The 22056-nt window shown below is 42.0% G+C and overlaps 1 protein-coding gene across 1 annotated transcript; it reads left to right on the forward strand.

Annotated features, from left to right (window-relative positions):
* The first annotated feature begins 703 nt into the window (after positions 1–703).
* Positions 704–16451, forward strand: tmod2 (tropomodulin 2). The gene is made up of 10 exons (XM_080499317.1): positions 704–808; positions 5176–5378; positions 6621–6777; positions 11321–11443; positions 11782–11856; positions 11939–12069; positions 12149–12256; positions 12394–12537; positions 13448–13592; positions 14254–16451. Exons 2-10 carry the CDS (start codon positions 5253–5255, stop codon positions 14283–14285), a joined length of 1041 nt encoding a protein of 346 aa, XP_080355443.1. The 5' UTR covers positions 704–808; positions 5176–5252; the 3' UTR covers positions 14286–16451.
* Positions 16452–22056: the final 5605 nt, after the last annotated feature.

Here is a 22056-nt window from a genome sequence, read left to right on the forward strand (position 1 = left end):
GCATTTAACTGAAAGAAGCAACATGCACATGATCTATCTAACTATCCAAAATCTGGATTCAAACCAAAGTTATTTCCATTCTATTTCCATTCCATCTGAAAGTACTAACTACTACACCACCACCACCACCACCACCAACATCCCAAATAAAAAGATATATTAACAATGTAATATGTTCAATTTGTTAGTTAACAACATAATTTGAAGAGTTTTGTGGCACTTGGTTGATCTATTTGCTTGACAATCTCGTTTTCTAGAATAGATGAACACTAACACTTCAGTGATTTTTTTAAATCACAAAACAGATTATGACAATGTTTTTTTTTTAACACTACATTTTTTTTTTGTCATAGATTTTATTATTCTCTTGACATTACGGAAATCTGGTTCAAAATCTGGACCGTCACCCACTCTGACATTATCTTTAATAATGCAGGCGTAAATATGACCAAAAATCATAGTGTGGCTAATTTAATTTAATTTAATTTAATTTAATTTAATTTAATTTAATTTAATTTAATTTAATTTAATTTAATTTAATACATATATTTTATTTTGTTTTTTCGTATCTGTCTTCTGATTGGTCGTCATCATTAGAAAGGCGGGATGAAATACGTCATTGGTTCGCACCAGACAAGCCGGCTTCCTATTGGTTAAGTTGAACGCCACTCCGGAAGCGCTGGTCTTCTCTTTTCCTGTGTTACCGCCCTTGGGCTGAGTAGAAACCAAGCAGCATTCAAGACGTCGCTTTCATTGAGAAGACTGCAGTTATCTGGAGAGACTTCAGTCGGGTCCGCGTTCACCTCAGGTATGGACAGAGATATCTCCCTCAGGTTTCAAGTCAGTATACCGCTGCAGTGCCGTGTCGTGCCGTGTGGTTTCCTGTCACTGTTACTGTGGTTTTAGCTCAGCGGCTAACATGAGTCCACTGCAGCAGTTAGCCTGTTAGCTTCCACTCCTCCATCGGACTGCTTTCACTTGCTGTGCTGCATCCGATAAATGTAGCTCACGCACTGGATTACGAGTGTCACAACCGGATTGCCCTGTCATCAGTTTTTACAACAAATACCCGGCCCGCAGCTCCCGGGCGGTGGTTGTGGTTACATATCAACATGTTTACTATCTGTGGTTGTTATAAACATGTCTAGGAAGAGTTAGCTAACGCCATTCCGCAGCCCGCTGGATCTGTAGGAGGTGAAGTTACGGCTTTCACGTATGTGGGTATTTGTTAATCATTTTAACATCGACAAGTGTTCCTCAATGATTCACGTGCGATTGTACGTCTCCTGTAGTCCAATGTGCCCATCCCTGTCAACATGCCAGTACATCTTCCAGACATGGATACTCTCTTGTTTGTTTGTTTGGTTAATGCAATAGAATATTGCAGGGACATTCTGACTCACCCCTGGGAGGATGGGAAGGGATGGGCTGTGGACTGAAGTGCAAGGTCATTACACCTGTACATATCTTTTTTAAAGAGCTTACGTGTTTTGCTCACAGAGGCAGTGTGACCAGTAGGGCCCAATAGTGAATGCAGGGTGTGGTCCAAGTCCCAAGGAAGGACGGCGTGTGAGTAAAAGTGTGGTTTTCCATTCTGAGCCTGAGGGCAGGTGGCCTTCCTGCAGCTGAGAACCAGGGACTGTAACCCAGTGCCGAGTTGTGGCGCATGCTGACTTTGCCTTTCTGGTGATCTCACCTTCTGCAGTATTGCAGATAAACAGGCTCCTCTGATATGTTTTGTTTGCCTTGCATGCATTCCTTTGAGGAGTGAAACCTGGCTTAGAGCCAGGTTAGTGGAACTGTGACATTAGCTTCAGACAAAGGTGTGAAAGTGGCAAGCTCTCTTGAACTTGTATTATTAATGCCCCGGTCTTTTGCGGGACCCTGCTGAGCAATAGGCCAGGGTGCTCCTTCAACTCTGCTCTCATTATGTAATCATAAAGTGTGTGTACTTAGAAAAATATACAAATTGAATGTGATTGTTGGAAGAAACACCCAACTTCCTGTGTGGACCATGCCAAGTTTACACAACAGTTGAAGGGTAAAGCAAGCTGTTTTGACTGGTAAATTGATAAAAATGTTATTCTCTCAGTCACTAAAGCCAGAGTGGAAAGTGGTAAACGACACCTATGCTATCCAGTTGTTTTACTTTTATTTTTATGTAACGCAGTGAACATTCATCAGTCGGTGTCTCTGTCTTCCTCCATCTGGTTTCTATCATTTCTCTTGCTTCCAGGCACCTCAGGAGGCTGAACACAGAACGATCAGTAACAACAGGGCGGAGAGAATAAAACCGGAGGAGAGTAGGTGGGAGGAGGAACTCCACGGTCTTGTCCCACGGCTAGCATTGCTGGGTCATTCTAACTATAGGCTTTTTGTGCGTGGTTGAGGCAGTGTTCTATAATAACGTAATACCAGTCAGTGCTTCCTGTCGGTCTCTCAGCTGCAAATTACTATTCCTCTGACTTCTCTCTCTGTGATCTGAGCAGCTCCTTTCACATGATATCTGCTCCATGGATTATACTTAACAGAGATTAGATATGCTGAAGTTGTGTAAAATACATCTGAGATATTTGGAATTATTTGCAAGATACTGTATGATAGCTTTCTGTGGGATACACTTTCTAATGAAGAGAATGTTGAAAGCATTGCGATTAAATTGAGAAATAAGGATATTTGGCACCTATTATTGTTTTGTAAGCTAGAATATAAGCCAGTGTGGGTTTACACACAGCCTTTTTACAGTCACAATAGAGCTTTTAATTCTGTAGTTTGTGACCTGCATGTCACTTACTATGTCGGATTAGTGAGCGTCAAGGTTACACACACTATCAAGTATAAAACTTGGTAGAATCTTGTGCAATTACAGAGAAACAAACGCAAAATATCAAGACTGGCGGGTGAAATTTATCACATGTGTCGCTCTGCTCAGGAGCCTGGGTGCGCAGGCCAGTACGGAATGACTCGGGGGCGAGTGACGTGCAGACAGGTTCGACGTATTATTGGCCCTGAGCCATCTGTTGTTGTCTTCAAGGATTAGCAGAGTGGAGAGGGAGAAAGGAATCTATCAGATTGGACTAATGGATCCTCTCAGCGTCTCCACGTCGGCCTGAGTCCACCCATTGCCATCGTTATCCCTGTCTGCCATGCTCCATTACTCGTGTGTGCACGTTCCGATATATGGGGCCTCGCTAACGACTGAGGCTGGTGTTGAAAATGTGTCGAGTAACATGTCGGTGTAGTGGAGAGTTACCACTCTCCACTAAAGTTGGATTTTGTGGCCAACGCTGTCATTTCTGAGCTGATCTTGTCATAAGAGCATTATACAGTCTGTGTGGGTTTGTGTGTGTGTGTGTATGTGTGTGTGCATGTGTACGTACACGTGTGACTTGTGTTTATCTCAGCGTGACGTCCCTCGTGTTTCTACATCCTGGCCATAACATAACGTACCATAACACAGATTTTTTTTTTTTTTTTTTCATTCAGCACTTTGAAGGACCGTCCCATTATAACTTATATTCGATAATGAATGAGCTGCCGGAATATGAGCTGCCTTAAGCCAGAAAAGATTTGGTTTGTATAGTCGTAAGTGAAAAGGGGTACAAGCCAATGAGATATGTTCATGATTGCCTGGAGAATTATACACCTGGTGCTGTTTCTGTGACGCGGCACAGATGGCTGATACGTGTAGGATTGTTTTTCACACGGATTTTTGATGCTTGGGATATTTTTAATACGTTCAGCAGAAATGTATATCTGAAAATGGTCTGTTTGCTTTACTTTACTCGTGATTTTAAACCAAATCTTGTATTTTCTGGGCACGATCTTCCAACCTTTTATCTGGGGCCGATTTCATTCTAATTTTGTTTTGCCTTCTCACTGGAGCTCAGATGGCTGCAATCTTTTCCTCACTGTCAGCAGTTATAATATTCAGCAGCTGGATTGTTGCCCCCATTGAAAGTATTTACACACTGACTTTGTTTCCCAGTGTGTGTGTGTAGGAGACTGAAGTCCTGCACAGTTGCACCATTTGGGTGAGATTATACTTGTTGATCATTATATTCATACGCTCCGATAAAAGTCATCAGTGCTGACATTTGAGAGCAGCTTCATCCTCTGGCACTCTGCCTTGCAAATATCCCTGCTGCTCCCTGCAACTCTCAAATGTGTGTAGTCATTGTCGACTAATAAGAAAGGCAAGGAAAAGAATTAACTCAGGACAGAGGCGGGATTGTGAGGACAATGACGTTAACAGCACGAGAGAAACGGCGTGGGACCTGTGAGGGAAGGATCTCAACCAGAGAAGTCAGTCAGGCGGCTCCGGGGAAGTAGTGCTCCATGTTTCAAGAATCTTCACCCATGAAGCCAAGTATTTTCTCTGCTGTCACCGAGTTAATAAAAAATGCTCCTGGTGTGAATGAGTCTGGTTTGTGCAACCTGAAGTCTTTGCACGCCAGAGCATTCCCAGGCAGCAACAGGACTAATGCATATTTGCTCTGTCACTGGTAAACAAGAAAAAATACAGGCATTGATTCCAAGTCTTGAAAATACTCGCTTTAAGTTCTTTTTGGGAAAGAAACTGTCTGGCTGCGAGGTGAGACATTCATACTTTTACAAATTAAAGTGCATGCACAACCGGGTGTGCATGAGTGGTTGTGAGGAAGACCATCTGTGGAGTCCTGCTGGGAATGTGGAAACGATGAGGTCACTTTGTGTTCGGACTGTGGCGTGGGAGAAGGAACTGACGACTGAGGGCTCTGCGTTTTGTTTGACAGGATACAAACTCCGCTCCCGACACTTTCACTTGTGTGTAATGTATTTAGTCCTAAGTGTCTTGCTATGCCCAGGCGTTCAGTCTTTCCGTCTCAAAAGAAAATATACACGTTGAAGTGATCACTTAGCTTCTTCCCTTTTAGGTGAGGATGTTTTTCAAACTTGCACAAAGGCTTGTTTTGTGGGAGAGGTCAGATGGTGTGAGGCCTGAGAAAGTTCTTTCTTTGTTTCAGCTGTGTGCTGATTGTATCATGACATGGCCTTATTCAACAATCCAGCTGTCATCAACCATTGTAACACAAGCATCCTATAGCCAGTGTGTGCAAAAAACATTGTTCTGTTGGGATTTTCGACGCCGTCTCGCAGCCTCGACCTAAATCTGTTTTCCTCGTCTGTTTGCAGGTAGCATCCCTCCGGTCCGCAGCAGTGTGGCTGTGGTCTGCTCTTCAGCGTTGCTTAGCGAACTATAGCCAGACACCATGGCGTTGCCATTCAAGAAGGATTTGGAAAAGTATAAGGATGTGGACGAAGATGAAATCCTCAACAAGCTGTCTGCCGAGGAGCTCAAACAGCTGGAGTCGGCCCTCGAGGAGATGGACCCCGAGGTGAGCGGTCATGAGGGTTGGAGGAGCTCCAGGGCTCTTTGGGGAGAAGAAGGAGCAACGGGAGTCGGTGAAAAATGCCCAGTTTCATTAGTTAATGAAGACTTTGTCCATACGAAAAAAAAAACATTTTATTATATTTTTTGCACTCTGAGGCTAAATTAGTTCCCAGCGTTTTCCTTATAGTTTGTCATAACTTGGCATGGAAAATAAGTTGCAGGGAGTTGAAGCTTCTGTGTGAAAAGCTTATTATTTTTTGTGCACTTGGAAAGGATACTCCTGAAGGTAAATATATAAGCGAAAAACATCCTTATTAATGGTAAAAGCCTAGAGGGAAAACCAAAGTGAAGTCCTATTTAAAAAGTACTTAAAAGGCAACACGTTTTTTTTCCACGAGTGTCTCAATGAACACATTTAGCTTTTTAATGTTTAAAGATAAAACATCTCTCCTGGTGGCTCATGAGATTGAAAATCTTTCTCTCAGAATTAGCATGTTGTTCCCACATCTGGGCAGAAATTTTAATATGCTCAAAAGTGAACATGTCACTTAGGGTCACCCAATCAAAAGGACTACTGAGTAAATAATGTCTTTAGCTACAACTAACTTTGTTCTTGTTCATGCCACCTCGAGAAAAAAAAAAATGCTTGAAAAAAGTTAAACAATTTATCTTCTCTTTGCTTTATCAGCTGTAAGTCTCAAGGAAAAGTGGACACGGTTAACTTGGATTTTGCTCTTCGAGAGTGAGGCAACATTTTCCTTTCTCCCAACTGGAACTGTCCTCATCTCGAAATAGAAAGAAAAACGACAAAATCAAGCAAATAATTGTCTCTCATTTGCACACAGTTAAACCTTTGTCAGCCGATGTTTCAATTTCCAATAGTTCTCAATTTCCACAAGGCCTTGTTCAACTCTGCCGACGTTTCACTCGGCGACAGCAAAAGGCTCATAAGTGGATGCTTTTGTTCCATTGATCTTGAAAAGCCACGCATCATGTTAAACTGGTTCACCCTATGTTTCCTTCCTGCATAATTATATAAAAAGCTTTTAAAATAGCTAGCTTAAAGACATCTTGAACCAGCATGATGAAAGAGCCCTCGTAGAGATGTTGTGAACCAGTTTGGTAGCACTATGAACACCTTATCTCAGCATGCAGTGACATTCAGCACCGACACATTTAATTTGCCTTTAGTTTGCGAGTGTGGCAGCGTTATCCTTTTGTGACTCCTCATGTCCGGTCTCCCCAGAACGCTCTTCTCCCAGCGGGTTTACGTCAAAAAGACCATACGGCTAAAGCAGCCACGGGACCGTTTGACAGGGAGAATCTGCTCAAGTACCTGGAGAAGGAAGCCATGGAGTACAAGGACAGAGAGGATTTCGTGCCATTCACCGGAGAGAGAAAAGGTCTGTTTTGGTTTTTTGTTTGTTTTTTTGCATACCACATAAAAGACTGGACAATATCCATATATTCCAATTTGAATCTTCCTCAATATTCAATCTCATTCGTTGACCTAAAAGCAGCACACTGGGAGACATCTATTAACTTAAGCCTAAAGGATTACAGATGAAGCACATCCTCAAAGAGGGATCTTTTATAGGGACTGCTCCTCTTTTTATTTTAATTTTTCCCCCACCACATTCAAATAAGTAGATATGATATTATTTCATTATAACAAAATGTTGATTGCGGACATTAGTTTTATGCATTTTACTTGAGATCAAACTATTCTGAAAAGATGCAATAGACATGCTTTATACCTGAAATCATCTCAACATAACAGTTCTTATAATGATGTATGTTTAGTGTTGACATACCAGACTGATGCGATCTTCAGGCAGTGCTGTATTTAGCTGGCATTGACGTTCAATGTGTGCTTCTGTCTGTATCTACACAGCAGTGCACATACATTCGGTGATTACTGTCCTGCTGCCTTTGTCGGGTATTATTAATCATGCTCGCTCTTACGCAACACAGCGGCGCGGGGGAGTTGTGGTTGTACCAGCCAATACGAGAAAGGAGGCATGTTTTTAAGGATCTAAGGCCATGAAAACGCCGTTTTTATTCACGCTAGTCAGTCGATTCGAATGTTATCGAGTTCAGCGTATAGTGCGATGAGTAAATATTTGACGGCCAAGCCGAGGCTTTAGTTGTTTGCGGAAGAGTCATGCAAATCTGAGCTTAACGTTATTTGAATGGAAGCGATGTCAAGACTGCTTGGCTTTGCGCTTTCATTTAAATGGGTCAGTGGATGTCCTTGTGGTGAACTGTTTGAAGATCAAGTTGTAATGCCATTTAATAAAAAAAAAAAAGCTCATAAAGTTTGCGTAATCACACATTAAAAGGCGGTTGTTTTCGCACAGTAAGAATGAAAAAAGACACGAATGTGTGCATTATAAGCAGTGATGACGATGTGACTGAATATTGGAGTTTAAAAAGCAGAAAAGGGGGGCATAGTAGTCGTATTATTGCAAAAAGAAAATCCTTCTCCAGCGGAAGAGATTCCTCATGTTGAGATCTCCAGAGATTTCTCCAACTGGAGAGGAAATATAGACTTGACATCGTCCTCTGACCTGACGGTGACCTAGTGGAAATTGTACACAGTGTGTGTCAGTGTGTGTGTGCGCAAGTGTGTGTGCTCGCTAGGACAACGTGGAAAACTCACATCACTGTGGTGGTTCTGTGGAATGTAGCTGCTTCTCTTCCTCTTGTTCTACTCACCCCCTGCTGATCAACAATGTGGTCACGAGTATTTGTGTCTCTTGCCTCAATAACTCTCATAATTCCCGAGGAAAAAACCGCCTGCTTAAACGTCGGAGCAACTATTGGAGCCTTTACGCCAATTAAATTCATTGCGTTGGAGCGGTCTCTCTTATTGTGCCTCAACAATCCTTTTTTTATTGTTCATTCCTCGTTTGTCCGGGTTTTCTGTGGTGGTTCATCTCCTTAACATAAAGTTGTGACTCTTCATTCAGCAGAGTGATCCTTAAGTGTTTAAACAAAACAATACTATATGGAGGCTTTCAGGGCTTTTTTTTTTTTTTTTTTTTTTTTTTCATTTTACAGGAAATTAAAAGTTATTGTTTTGTTTTTTGTTTTCAAATTGCATTCATAGCTCACACGTTTGCCTTTTAGGGTTCGTGAATATTCTCCGCACAAGATGGAACAATTGTGTTATTCTCAGAACGACTGTTTCATCACGTATCGTTTACTTTATTCCTCTCATTACCTCACCAACTTATTTGGTGTGATCTGGTAGTGAGGTACACCAACCGGCTTGAGTTACTTTGAAGAGAAACAAGCAAATGTTTATTGTAAATACCAATAACTGCGTACTTGGCAGTATCTTGTGATTGGATCACATTTTACCATCAGTTAAGTGTCTGAAATATATATATATTTTTTAAAAACCCTCAAAAGGTCAGTCAATAAACTGCGTAAAACATTGGGTACTTACAAAATAAACAAAACAAAAAAACAACTGTCTGTTTCATTCGCCATTACATTCAAAGGCAAGCTCAGCAATTTGTCTAAATTTCCACAAGGCCTGTTCGCCTCTGCCAGTTTTCGCTCCAGCAAAGAGCTCATAAATGGAGGCATCGATTCATCTTGAAAGCCAAGCATCACGTTAAACTGGATGTTTCCTTCCTGTCAAGGAAAGACCGTCATTCATCTTTATTAAATAAGAAAGTCAAACACCTGGAACGGGCCCTGTCAGCGACTACACAAAGCTTAAACCGTGTGTCTGCCTCCCAGTGAAGTGTGTGAGCAGGTCGGCCATATTCCCGTGCGGCGAGCCATTATTGTTGTTTTGGTTTGCTGGTTTGTAGGTTCCACCTCTTTAAATGTTGTTGCTGCAGTCGTCTTGATTTGGGCTGCATGAAGAATGATTGAATGAATGTTTCGTGTGGCAGTAATGATATGATTTGTGATGATTGCAAACAGTTATGCAGATAACATTCACTTCTTTGTGCTTTGACATTACTCTTTGTCTTGCCCCTTAATTACACTTTTATTGTGACCTCAGCTGTGTTCACCATCCGGTAGTGGGGCTCCTTCTGATTGGCCTAATATGTCGACCGTTTCAATGCATTGAAACGTGACGTTTTTATCGATGAACGGTTATCATTCATATTCCTTTTACTGGATCATGTTTTCGTTAAGTAGCATCACTTGAGTGTTTTTGTATGCTCAACTAACTGCCGCAGCAGTTTTACAGGTTTGAAGCCCGGTTTAATAATCGGCCTCGTTTCTCAGCTCTTGTCTCCCATAGTTTCAGACGGCTAAGACTCTTCTGCAGAGGGACTGGCACAGGATGCAGCCTGATGACTGTATTTACTGTTTACTGGCTTTCAGGAAGTGCCAGGGCCTCCACAAGGGGCCAGTTTGAATAATTTGAGAGGCTTGGCTGACTTTTAAGGGCGAGGGAAGGAGGGGAGGGCCTGATCTTGGGGTGTTTTGTTTGAAGGGGGAACGGCATAAAGGACAGCGGCTAATGGCAGCCACTGGATGGTTTCTCTGTCTGGTACAAGTGTTGTTTAGCTCAGCAGTGGAGTTTCGATTAGACTCCAGGCATTGTTACTTAGCTTCCTTTACACTTTCCGTCCCCCCCCCCCCACCGATAAGCAACTATGGCAGGACACCAGTCACAGACTTTTCTGGCACTCTGCCATTCATCCCCATAAATTGAATTAACCTATTTTTTTTTAATAGTTGTATAGAAAAAAATGCATTTCAAACTACTATAGACCTTTAAACAGTCTGTTAATAAAGTATGTTACACAGCTCAGCAGTTAAATGCAATATATCAAAACATGATTTGATCCCATCAACAATTATTTCAGTGAAAGTATTAATATTTCTTGCTTAAGTGAGCGTTGCGCCAGCTGGATCAAATCTTAGTGGTGGAAATGCAGCGTACATCCTGGAAAGAGTCACTGGTCCATAACAGGGCCAACACATCCCAGTGTTTTTTTTTTTTTTTTTTTTTTTTGCAGACATTTTAATTCATGCAATAATCTAAGACGGTGAGCGGGGGGCAGAACCCGTGCTGAAATGAACACATGCAAATAGCGAATTTTCAGACTCTGCACTTAAAGGCCTTAAAGCCCATAATCAACTCTGAGGTAAGAAGGTTAACAACTACAATGAAAATGTATCTCTTATTGCCGGGGGGGGGGTCTTGAACTTCTTGTTTTCTTGAGGTCTTGGACTTGAGGTCTTGGACCTCTTGAACTTATATTTTTCTGATATTTGAGTCTTTATTTCCCAGTCTCCCTAATAACAGTACCACCGTTTGTGCAACCAACAAGAAAACAGGCTGCTTTTATAAATATCTTGAAAGTACTTCCTGCTTTCTGCCTTGCGCAGTGTTGTCATCTATCCTTTCATAGAAAAAGTCACTGAGGCTGGAAATTTGTTCTATTTGTCATCACATTAGACAAACAATGGTTGAATATGAAAATGTACATGTTAAAAAAAAAAAAGTTTCTGTCAATGTATATTCTGTCGGCTAATGTACCAGTATTGATCGTTTTTCTTCCACACCCACGAGTGTCAAACATACGAGAAAACAAAGGCTGTAAATACTCTTTTTAGTTTCACAGCTCGGTGTGTGTTGCCACCCCACTTGAGGAAAAACACAATTTTACTTGAGCACTCATAGTCCTGTGACTGAATGAGCAAATAAGTGGTTGCAGGAAACCAGAGAGTCACATTAACAACTGGGCATTTGTGTAAAAATAGGTTGCGTAACATCTTGTAAAACATTCACCCTCCGGTTTAAACCTGCTTCTTCTCTTTCGTTGCTGTTCTTTGTTGCCTGATTGTTTTCATGTAATAGAAAATAACACGTTCTGTAGCGTACATCACATTCAAAAATCTCAAAGACATAAAAGCAGATCGACAGTTTTAACGACAATGCGACTGAAATGTCTCTTACTCTTCTAGGTAAGGTCTTTGTCCCTAAGGAGAAGGCAATAGAAGCACGCCAGGAAGAAGTCACGACCCTTGATCCAGAACTAGAGGAGGCTTTGTCCAGCGCTACAGACACAGAACTTTGCGACCTCGCAGGTGAGAATGAATACACACCATTGAGCCTCTTTGTTAGAAGGCTCCAAAAACATGCGCCGCCCGAAACACAGGCTTCCTTTCACTCCGCCTGGTTTTCTCATGGTTCTTTCTTTGTGTGTTGACGAGTGAAAAAGGCTCATTGAGTAAAGTCACATTACTTATCCGCTTTGTTGTCTTGCCTTCATGTGTCGTCGATTGGCTTATAATCAGTTTAAGACGTATATGTGATGGGTCACAAGATTTCAAAGTCCTGGTGAAAATATGAGGCTTAATCGGCCTCCGCTAATGTTTCTGATGACTTGACCACAGCACTTGAGTCTGATTTGACTTGTTTGCAGCGATCCTGGGTGTTCACACACTGGTCACCAGTACTCAGACATACGATGGGACTGGAAGTAAAGAATCTTACAACAGTGAGTATAACAAGGATTTTGTCCTTTTTTTTTTTCTTGCTCCTAAAACCAAAGAGAAACTACCATGACGTGTCTTTTCTAGATGTGGTCAAAGGGGAGAAAATGAACCCGGTGTTCGATGAGCCTCCCAATCCCACTAACGTAGAAGAAACTCTGCAGAGGATAAAAAGCAACGACGGCTCCTTAACGGAAGTCAACCTCAACAACATTAAGGTACAGAGAAGCCCAAGCTTTCTGATCGCGTCTCCTTCATTGTGCTCGCACCGACGGCGACGTGTTTTTGTTTCCACAGAACATTCCTATTCCCACGCTGAAGGACTTCGCCAAAGCCATGGAGAAGAACACGCACGTTAAGAAGTTCAGCATGGCGGCGACACGGAGCAACGACCCCATTGCTGTGGTGAGAGAACGACCGAGAGAGAGAGAGAGAGAGAGAGAGAGAGAGAGAGAGAGAGCTGCTTGTGGGCTTTTAAAAGCTCCGTTGACTTGTGAAACATCCACATTTACCCTGGGGCTCTTTGTTTCCTCTTCCTGCAGGCACTCAGTGACATGCTGCGAGAAAACAAGACTTTGAGAAGTTTAAACTTGGAGTCCAACTTCGTCACCGGGGCTGGAGTTCAAGCTCTGACGGACGCGCTGCGGGACAACGACACGCTGACAGAAATCAAAATAGACAACCAGGTACATTTACACTGTTGATGCTGAGCTTTTTAACCTTTTTATGGTCATTTTTTTGTGTTGCGGCTAAACAATCCTATACATTGACTCACACATGCCTTAACATACTCTCTTTTGTGAATTTCTCTTGGAGATCATTAAAGTATTTATCTATCTATCTATCTTTTATTCGTGACCTGTAATATCCCAAAACGCTGTTTGAGTTTTTTTTTATTCAGAGTTGTAACGTACTAATACAATAATTATTGCAATGGTGAAATGTTGTTGCTTTTTTTTTTTTAAGACGCAACCATATAGAAGAATCCTGTCCCAGTAAAACCAGTGCAAACGACCTCCAAAATAACTTTAAATTGGATATTTTCAAATTGATGCACTGGAATGAATCTCAGTCAAATCTGATCAATATTATCTTTGTGAGCTCAGAGTGTATGGCAGAGCTGTTGCACTGGATCACATTGAATTCTAAAAGTGTAAAAGTTTGTCAGCCATAGTTTTCAAAAAACAAAACCGGTATTTTCGGAATGGTTTTTCTGGCATCAAATTGAAAACAAGCATGAAATAAATCACTTCTACTTATTGATGTAATGCTTACACATTGCATTCAGCCTTTATTTATAATAAATTATTTTTAGAACTTAAGTTGTAATTATAGGGATTACATTTTTTTTTTTTTTTTTGGGGGGGGGGGGGGTTTCTTCCGTTAAACTAACTTCTGTGCAGTTGAAAGTCGACCAACACAAACCACTGCAGAGTCGAACATACTGTAAGTTGAGCTGCTGGGGAAAAAAAAGAAGAAGGAAAACCTAATATTTGTGGTGAAGGAATTTTTACTGCCATCGGGGAAAGAGTTTGACTCCAGTGAGCAGATCCTGACACGTGTGTGTGTGTGTGTGTCTGTGTGTGTGTTTTTCAGAGACAGCAGCTGGGAACGAGTGTAGAGATGGACATAGCCAAGATGTTGGAAGAGAACAACAGTATAGTGAAGTTTGGCTATCACTTCACCCAACAAGGGCCCCGGTCCAGAGCGGCTGCAGCCATCACCAAGAACAATGATCTGGGTATGACACACACTTACACACACAAAACTATTCATTATTGCAAAACCGTGGGTGAGTCGTTTCCAGTCACATTACCTTCCGACCGTCCTCGTGGGAGCGCCGTGACGTAAATCTCCCAAGCAGGTGTGGAGCTCCTTCGCTCCACAGTGACGACCTCTGCTCTCTCTTTTAGCCCCGCCTCCCGTCAGAGCCGCGGTAGCTCAGGTCTGGCGCATGCGGTGTGTGTGTGTGTGTGTGTGTGTGTGTGTGTGTGTGTGTGTGTGTGTGTGTGTGTGTGTGTGTGTGTGTGTGTGTGTGTGTGTGTGTGTGTGTGTGTGTGTGTGTGTGTGTGTGTGTGTGAGTGCATCAACGATAACAGTGATTCCTCTCACGGTGTTTGACTGGAGCGTTCACAACTTTTAACAGTATGCGCATCCACACGGTTGCGGTCTGAAGGAGCGACGACGTCACACTCCTCGTTTTCCCGTGCATGCTGAAGCACGCCGTAAGAGAAAACAAAATGAAACCAAAAAAAAAAAATGGTAAATGGGTGTGAACTTTGCCCGCAGAGCTCATGATGACTCACGTCGCGTCTTTACGGACTAACAGGCTTGTGGAGGTTGAAAGCATGCCCGCCGTCGTGCTTCCGGCCCCTCGCTTTAACGAAACGTGTCCTCTCCAGTCCGCAGGAGGCGAGTGGAGGGGGATGTGTAGGGACCTGGCCCGCCTCGTTCCCCCGCCGATCCTGTTCTTCATCTCAACTTGTGGAATAATTTCAGCCAATGCCCTGGTCTCATCTCACTGTGTGGAAACTTATTTGTCCTGTGCCAAACTGCGGGGCAAGGCATGCTCAACCAGAACAGACGTCTGAGAAGAAGGGAAATAACTGGAATTGCCCTCTCCCCTACATAATGTTTATTGTCATGTTGTTATTGTTGAAGGTGTAAATGTCACTAGCTTTTAGGCATTTCATTTCAGCCGCTCCTATTTCGAGCCTTTGCGTGATCTGTCATGACTTTTTACTTGCTTTTCTTCCTTTTATACAATGATACGATTATGTGAACTAACCATAAACATTACCAAGTCCCAGAAACAACAACAACAACAACAACAACAACAAAAAGACCCTTTCAGACTAACTAACTTTTAGAAACCCCCTTGTGTCCTCCATTCTGGTGGTTGGCCGTTGATATCAAATCTTTATGTGGAATTTGTGTTGAACCAGCAGGTGTCACGTGAAGCGCGGGGACGGATTTTGAATAGCTTTTTCCCAGACTGTAGCCTCAGGTATTGATGAGGTCAGTCTATATATGCACAGCTGTCCCTGGTGCTGTCAGGATTCTGAGCCTGTGGTTTTTGCCGAGTGGTTCATTGTAGTTCTATTGCAACAGCAGGGTGGTTTGCAGGTGTTGATTATTTGAGTTGCCTTGTAAAGCCAGCATGGCCATTGAACTGGTGTGTGTGTGCAAACGGTTAGCGTGTGCAGGAAGTCTCCTAGTTGTTACTGTACTCTATGATGGCATGTTGGACCCACATTAAGATAGAAACAAAAAAAAATAGGACTTTTAGTTTTTATTTTCTATTCTAGTCAAAATACAATACAGAGAAAGAAAGAGAATATTTTGTCTTTATTCTCGTAACTCGATTTTGACCTTGATGGTAGGGGGAAAAAAATAAAAGTCTATTCTTTTCCTTCCTGTGGCTCTATTAGGCCTTTGTAGTTGTCAGACTAAGATCAGGTGCTTGACTTCAGAGTCTGCTAGTAACACGCCTCTCACTGCTCTTTTATCCTCATGAAAGCACTCGTTTTTTGATACGGTTCAGACTCAAACTGTTGTTTTGATCACTTTTATCTTCTTACTGGAAATTCTAGGTATATTTTGGATCAAGTCACATGTACTGTGTAAAAAATAAATAAATGAAATTAACCCCAGTCTTAACTGAAATTGCTTTGATCTGCTCTTATTGATGACGTAATGTTTTGTTCAACACACTTTCTTTGATACTCAATGCCAAAGACAAAACACACAGTGTTTTTAATATTGGACCTAGCGGTTCCTGCTTCAGACTTTGGCTTCATTGCAGCACAGATCTGGTAAAGGAGTCTCTCTCTTAATAATCTGGACATTTTTGCATTGTTATGCCATTGTGTACATCCCCCCCCCCCCCCCTCTTTTGTGGGTTTTTATGAGCTAATAAAGTTGCTCTGTGCGAAACTTTTTTTCTCAGGTTGCAACATCCTGTGAAATATTTGAACATTTCTCGGACATGAAAGTCTTAAACTTAACGTTTTTCCCTCCTCCCTCCCGCACTTTGATTTAGGTCTCGGCAAGCAGTCCGTCATAGTTATGTAACAGTAAAAACGTGCTGCATGTACATCCTCTGGTTAGCGATGGGTTGTTGCTGTGTAATAGAAACAATATGCCAGCATGAGGTCTTGACTTGTGAACGTCATGTTTTTGACCAAAACGGTTGTCTCATCAGACTCTCATTCCTTAGAGCTTTTTTTCTTTTTCTTTTCTTTTCTTCTATCTGTGAACCTTCTCCTATCATCATGTCCCCGAGTAAATCACAAACTGTTCTATTTTTTACATCACTGTTGAATGGAAAACCTACTCCTGTGCATTAGCTTCACAATAATTCCACGTGTCTCATAAGATGTATATTGCCATCTCAAAGTTAAAGTGCACACAGACACTTGAGTGTCTGTGTGCCGAATAAATCTACACAACTTCACTGCTGAGGTTTTTTTTGGGGTGTTTTTTTGCAACCTTAAACAAAACCCAGGTGTTAACATAAAGAATATGTATTATTGTAACACCACAAGACTGGTAAAACGCACTGCTAAATATTAAATAAACAATAAATCTTTTTACTTACTCTTTTTGCACTTTGTCTTCATCTATTCAGCCTTTGGCTCATTAACCTGCAATAAATGGGATCATGTATGTTTGTATATAGTATGAATTTGATTTTATATTTTAAGAAAATAATCAGGACGGCTGAGGCTCATTAGTACAGGAATGTGTGTGTTTTTGTTGTTTTTTATGAAATTGAGTAAAATAATATGATCTGAATATTGTAACTACTCATGAACTCAAGGCTTTTAATAATTGTATTACCTGTTGGATTATGGTAATGTTTAGCTTGTGCTTTACAGTTAAGAAACAAGCTGAAAAGGAGGAGGAGTTTATAAGAAATAACACTTATGTATTTGATACATGAACTCACCATTTACAACATTAATTGTATTTAGATCGTATAAGAAAAGCGCCTCACAGTGACTATCTCCAGCTTGAGTCTGGATTGCAGCCCATTAAATGTATTTGTTTAGGTTTTAATTTGCATTACGTTTGGTCTGATTGTGGCGTTGGGATGGTTTAATCCTGGTCCTGCATGTTCCAACACACCTCAGTCTGGTAAATCTGTCAACATTGATCACACCTGCTCATTATAGTCAGGCATGTCGGGGTGAGGCAATGTCTAAAGCGTAAAATACCGCAATTCATTGCCACTTTGAAGAAATACAAAGGGATCCCTACACTGTGTTTGGCAATTACTAGATTATTGTGCAAACAATCAATAGAGGAGGATGGAAAACCCCTATTGGTTGTTGAGGTGAGTAAGATTAATCCTTTAGGAAATATCCCACTTTGAATTATGAGCAAAAGCCAGCCATGCACCTATAATTTCAACAACCCCCCCCCCCCCCAAAAAAAAAAAGTCCACCTCTGCTTGTAACCACTGAGATGTCAGGTATCAAGTTCAAACGGCATCGTAATGACCGACAGACCGGCCTTCTGGTTTGAGAGGAACTCTGGGCGGCGTACGTAAGCCGCCTTTAATCAGATCCAGTTTCTGAGATTGTTTGCACATGCCTGAGAGCTGATGTAATGGAGATGACTCCATCCCTCTCTGGGTTTCGTGTGCCAGAGTGCTGCGGCGAGCTGCCGGCAGTGATCGGAGGCCGCTCCAGTGAAAAAGGGGCGGTGAGGACAGAATGACTCAAGTGTTTCCACTCTGTGAGTAAAAAAAAACAACAAACTAGAACAGTGGGTTCATGCTATGTCTGTTAATCATACTAGAGGCCATAATTTCACAGAAAGAAAGAAAAAAAAAATAGGCAACTCGGGCCAGAATCATCTGAGAGTGAGAGTACAGTTGGGATATTCCCTCAGCCTTATGAGTGGATGTTGTTCTAATAGCAATGCCCCCCCCCCCCCCCCCCCCCAAAAAAAAAAGTTTAATTGTGATAAGCTTATGAAGTGCAGGCAGATTACAGTACACTTCAATCCGCAGTTCAGCAAAACTGTTGATGAAACGCATGTTACAGTTCATGGAAACATGCAACTATTAGCCAAGATGTGACCGCCAGCGGTGCAGTATAAATTGTTACACGGTATAATCTCATATCAGTCTATAAGGCCTACCTAGAGGAGCGGAACAGTTTTTCTAGTCTAGTTTTAAAACCCCTGCACAGCACAGAGTCAGCATTGCTCAGGGTTTTTAATGACAATCCCCAGGCTAATGATCGTGGTGACCATTTGGTTCTGGTTCTGCTGGACCTGACCGCTGCAATTGACCCCGTGGACCATGGCGTCTTGATTTCCCAGCTGCAGCACCTGGTGGGCACCCATGGTATCAATAAAGTTACCTTGACTTTGACTTTGAGAGTAGTTAGCTTGATACAAATCTCTACAAAACTCTGTAATATGTTTAGTAATCAGACTTTGGTCTTATTGTGTCCATTGACATTTCGATTATTTATTTTCGTTTTTAACTGTCTATGTCTCTCTAGGCCAAAAAAGTAGGACGCATTTTTCTCTCCTTCTTCAATCCATCGAGCTCTCGAACGAATAAAGGCTCATTTTGCTTTTTCAATGAATAATCGGTCTAGTTTGATCTCTTAAATCTACCAATAGTTTCTTGTTTTTGGTTTCAATCATTGTATCCATATACACAGGCAATCATAATAAAACACTACAATTGGTGACAAAGTTCTTCTCTGCCAGAAAAAGGAAAACAAACTGTCAACACCGTTTGAAAGGGAACCTTACACGGTAGTGTAAGGACCTTCTCTCATTCTAGAACGAAATGCTAAGAAGATAATGCGTCATGCAATCCTTTGTGAAGCTGTGGGTTACGCCTGTGCAGGTGTCACCAAGTAAGGATGGAGAGAGAGTGAAGAAGTGGAAATCCAGCTGGGTGCATCACAAGTACCACCTGAAGAAGTGACCCAGCAGGACGATCGACCTCAGAGAGCCAAGCAGAAGCCTGCTTATCTGATGGACTTTGTGGCAGGGTCGTTAATACTTCTGTTGCAGTAACTGCTTAGGAGAAAAAAAAATTTGAATTACATTTTTTAGGGCCAGTGATTGTTTAGGCAGGACCAGAGGCCTTTGGTCGGCGGTGTTGACTGAACCTGCTATTTTGGCATTTTATTACGTTTTAGACAATGTCTCCTGATTGGCACTATAGCAATGTGTTTTGCTTAGAACTTTAATAAATTTAGTTAGTTAGCATTAGAGTTGGCGTTACACTTCTCACCATGGTTGATCGGATGGGTTTATGGGGGAGTGAGGGAATCTTCTTCTTGTCGTATGAAATGAGCACAATTCTCCTGACAATACTTAGAGAATACAGGAGGGAATGTTGGAGAAATCTTGTTTTGTCTCATAAAGAATGATGTGTAATTTTGCAATCTGTGTGTCAGGTCTCTGTGTCTCACCTCGCGTTTCCATTTAACCAATGGCCTTCTCCCTCTGTGTGCTCCTATCATTGTGTTGCACCTGTGTCCACCCCTTACTTGTGTATTTAAACCCCCTTCCTCTGTCTTTGTCGGTTCGCCTTGTCAACGTGTCATGTCATCATGTCTCGTCAACTTGTTGTAGTCCCGGGTCCAGCTCAGTACAGAAGGGGAGGGCGGCTGAAAACCTAGGGGGGGGGACGACGACGACGACATGATGCATAGTATGAGAAACTTATGCAGCCCGATAGTTTTATCTAAGCCACATAGAAGCGCGATGAGACACAAGTTACAATAACACACTGTCACAAGTAAAAATACGGATAATTATACAATTTAAGAGTTTGTTTTCCCTTTGTTCGTTTTTTTTTTTTAGCTAGTTTTATGCAAGTTTATATTTGTGTGCCTTTGATTTACACTTCAATGCAAAATGTGTGATAATCTATTTTGTCAGTATTTGCATTTAAAATATGTTTTATTTCTTGGCACATGGCCAGTTGCAGTCTGTTCACTTTGAATAAATACGTGCTAAAATGTACTGTTTTTAGTTTTCAATCAGTTACTATACACAATCATTAACCATTTTTATCCCGCGCCGTAGCCGATGGGCCCCGAAGGGGGATCTTGAAACAGTCTCCGTATCTATGTCCGTACGTCCGTATGTCCATCCTTTCGAACGTTTCTACCTATATCTCGGCAACCCCTGGGCCCACAGTGACCAAACTTCACATGTGGATACATCTGAGAGGGGGAAGGGATACTATGGTGACCTTGACCTAATTTGCATATTAAGTAGGTCACAGGGTCACGAAGTGCTTAAAAACACATTTTGGGCTCTGGAGGCCTAGGTTTTTGAGCTAGGGCTCTGAAATTTTATACACACCTACTAGTACTCTGGGGACACCCTCCAGCATACCAAGTGACCTGACCTTGACCTTGACCTTGAAGATTGGTAGGGTCTGAAGTTTGCTCGTCATGGTTGCAAAACACATGTATTTTCATATAAACATTTCTCCTCATTTCTCAGCAGTTCCTGGGCACACAGTCACCAAACTTCACACATGGACACTCCACCTGGGGAGAAGGGGCACCATGGTGACCATGACCTAATTTGCATATCAGGTCACAGGGTCACTAAGTGCATAAAAACACCTTTTGGGCTCTGGAGACGTATTTTGACATAGCTTATGAAGAAGACCTTTCAGATTCTACATAATTATCTACTAGGACCCATGGAACACCCTCTAGTGTACCAAGTGTGCTGCCTCAGAGCTGGCTTTATGAGAAAATATAAAGCCCTCCGGCGGGGGATTAGCCGAGCAACGGCCTTCTTGTTCATTTATCTATTGTGATATTGTGGTGATACGTGAGAGGTGACTGAAAATATACAGCCGCTGGCTACTCTTTGTGTCGGATTGATACGATTATGTCAGGTGTGTAATCATGTGGTGCATTCAAGGACCACTTAAAACTCAGAATTTAAATCTCTAAAACTGTTCATTATGGTTTTAACAAGTCAGTGGAGTTTCTTTCGAGTTTTGGGTTGTTTTGAACACATCATAGACTGAAAACAATGTATCCATGTGTCTCAGAGAACTCTTATCTTAGCGTAAAAGTCCCCGAGCAAGGAATTCTTACCTTTAAACGACTCAAGAAGTGTCTAAGAGTAACTCTTTGTGTAGGTTTTCCAATAAAACCTTTCTCTGTCTACCGGAGCTTATGACTGACACGTGTTTTAAAAAAGTGTGTCCTCCACAGTGGTCTCTCTTTTACATTATTTATTCGCCAAAAAATACAAAAAGACAAGCACATGTTCCACACGAAATTCCACGATCCAAAACACTTTGTACACGGTCCTAACAAGGTCCTAACACGGTCAGAAAAACCGTGAGCTCCTCTACACAAGTCATCCGCATCGCTTCGCTCCTAAAACTCCTGAGCCCCAAAACGAAACTTAACTCCTTGAAGCTACAGGCTCTTATTTTTATCCACCACACAAATAATTATGAGATCAAAACATGAAATATCAACGTTCGTGTGCAACATCAGTACTGCAAATATTTATATTTTACAACTTAAAGTAACATTTTTAAATACAATTAAATAATGAAACTAATATAAATCCAAAATGTACTGTACCATGAACTGAAATTACCATGAAATACTTAACAACTAATATGGCACCTACACTTAGCAAGGAGTTGGTGTAACGGAGTCAAAAATGCACTTTATTTATTATTATTTTCAATTCATGTTTATTATTGTTATGCCTCCCCAGGAAAGTCTACTCCATGGTACTGGAGAGGAGGGTCCGGCCGTTAGTCGAACCTCGGATCCAAGAGGAATAATGCGGTTTTCGTCCTGGTCGTGGAACACTGGACCAGCTCTATACCCTCCACCAGGTGCTTGAGGGTTCGTGGGAGTTCGCCCAACCAGTCCACATGTGTTTTGTGGATCTGGAGAGGGCGTTCGACCGCGTCCCCCGAGATGTCCTGTGGGGGGTGCTCCGGGAGTATGGAGTCCGGGGTCCCTTGTTGAGGGCTGTTCGGTCTTTGTATTCCCGGAGTAGGTGTTTGTTCCGCATTGCCGGCAGTAAGTCGGACCTGTTCCCAGTGCACGTTGGCCTCCGGCAGGGGTGTCCTTTATCACCGGTTCTGTTCATTACTTATATGGACAGAATTTCTAGGCACAGCCGGGGGCTGGAGGGGGTCCAGTTTGGGGACCACAGGATCTCATCTC

The sequence above is a fragment of the Blennius ocellaris genome, assembly GCF_963422515.1.
Source record: "Blennius ocellaris genome assembly, chromosome: 1".
In the NCBI taxonomy this organism is placed as follows: Eukaryota; Metazoa; Chordata; class Actinopteri; order Blenniiformes; family Blenniidae; genus Blennius; species Blennius ocellaris.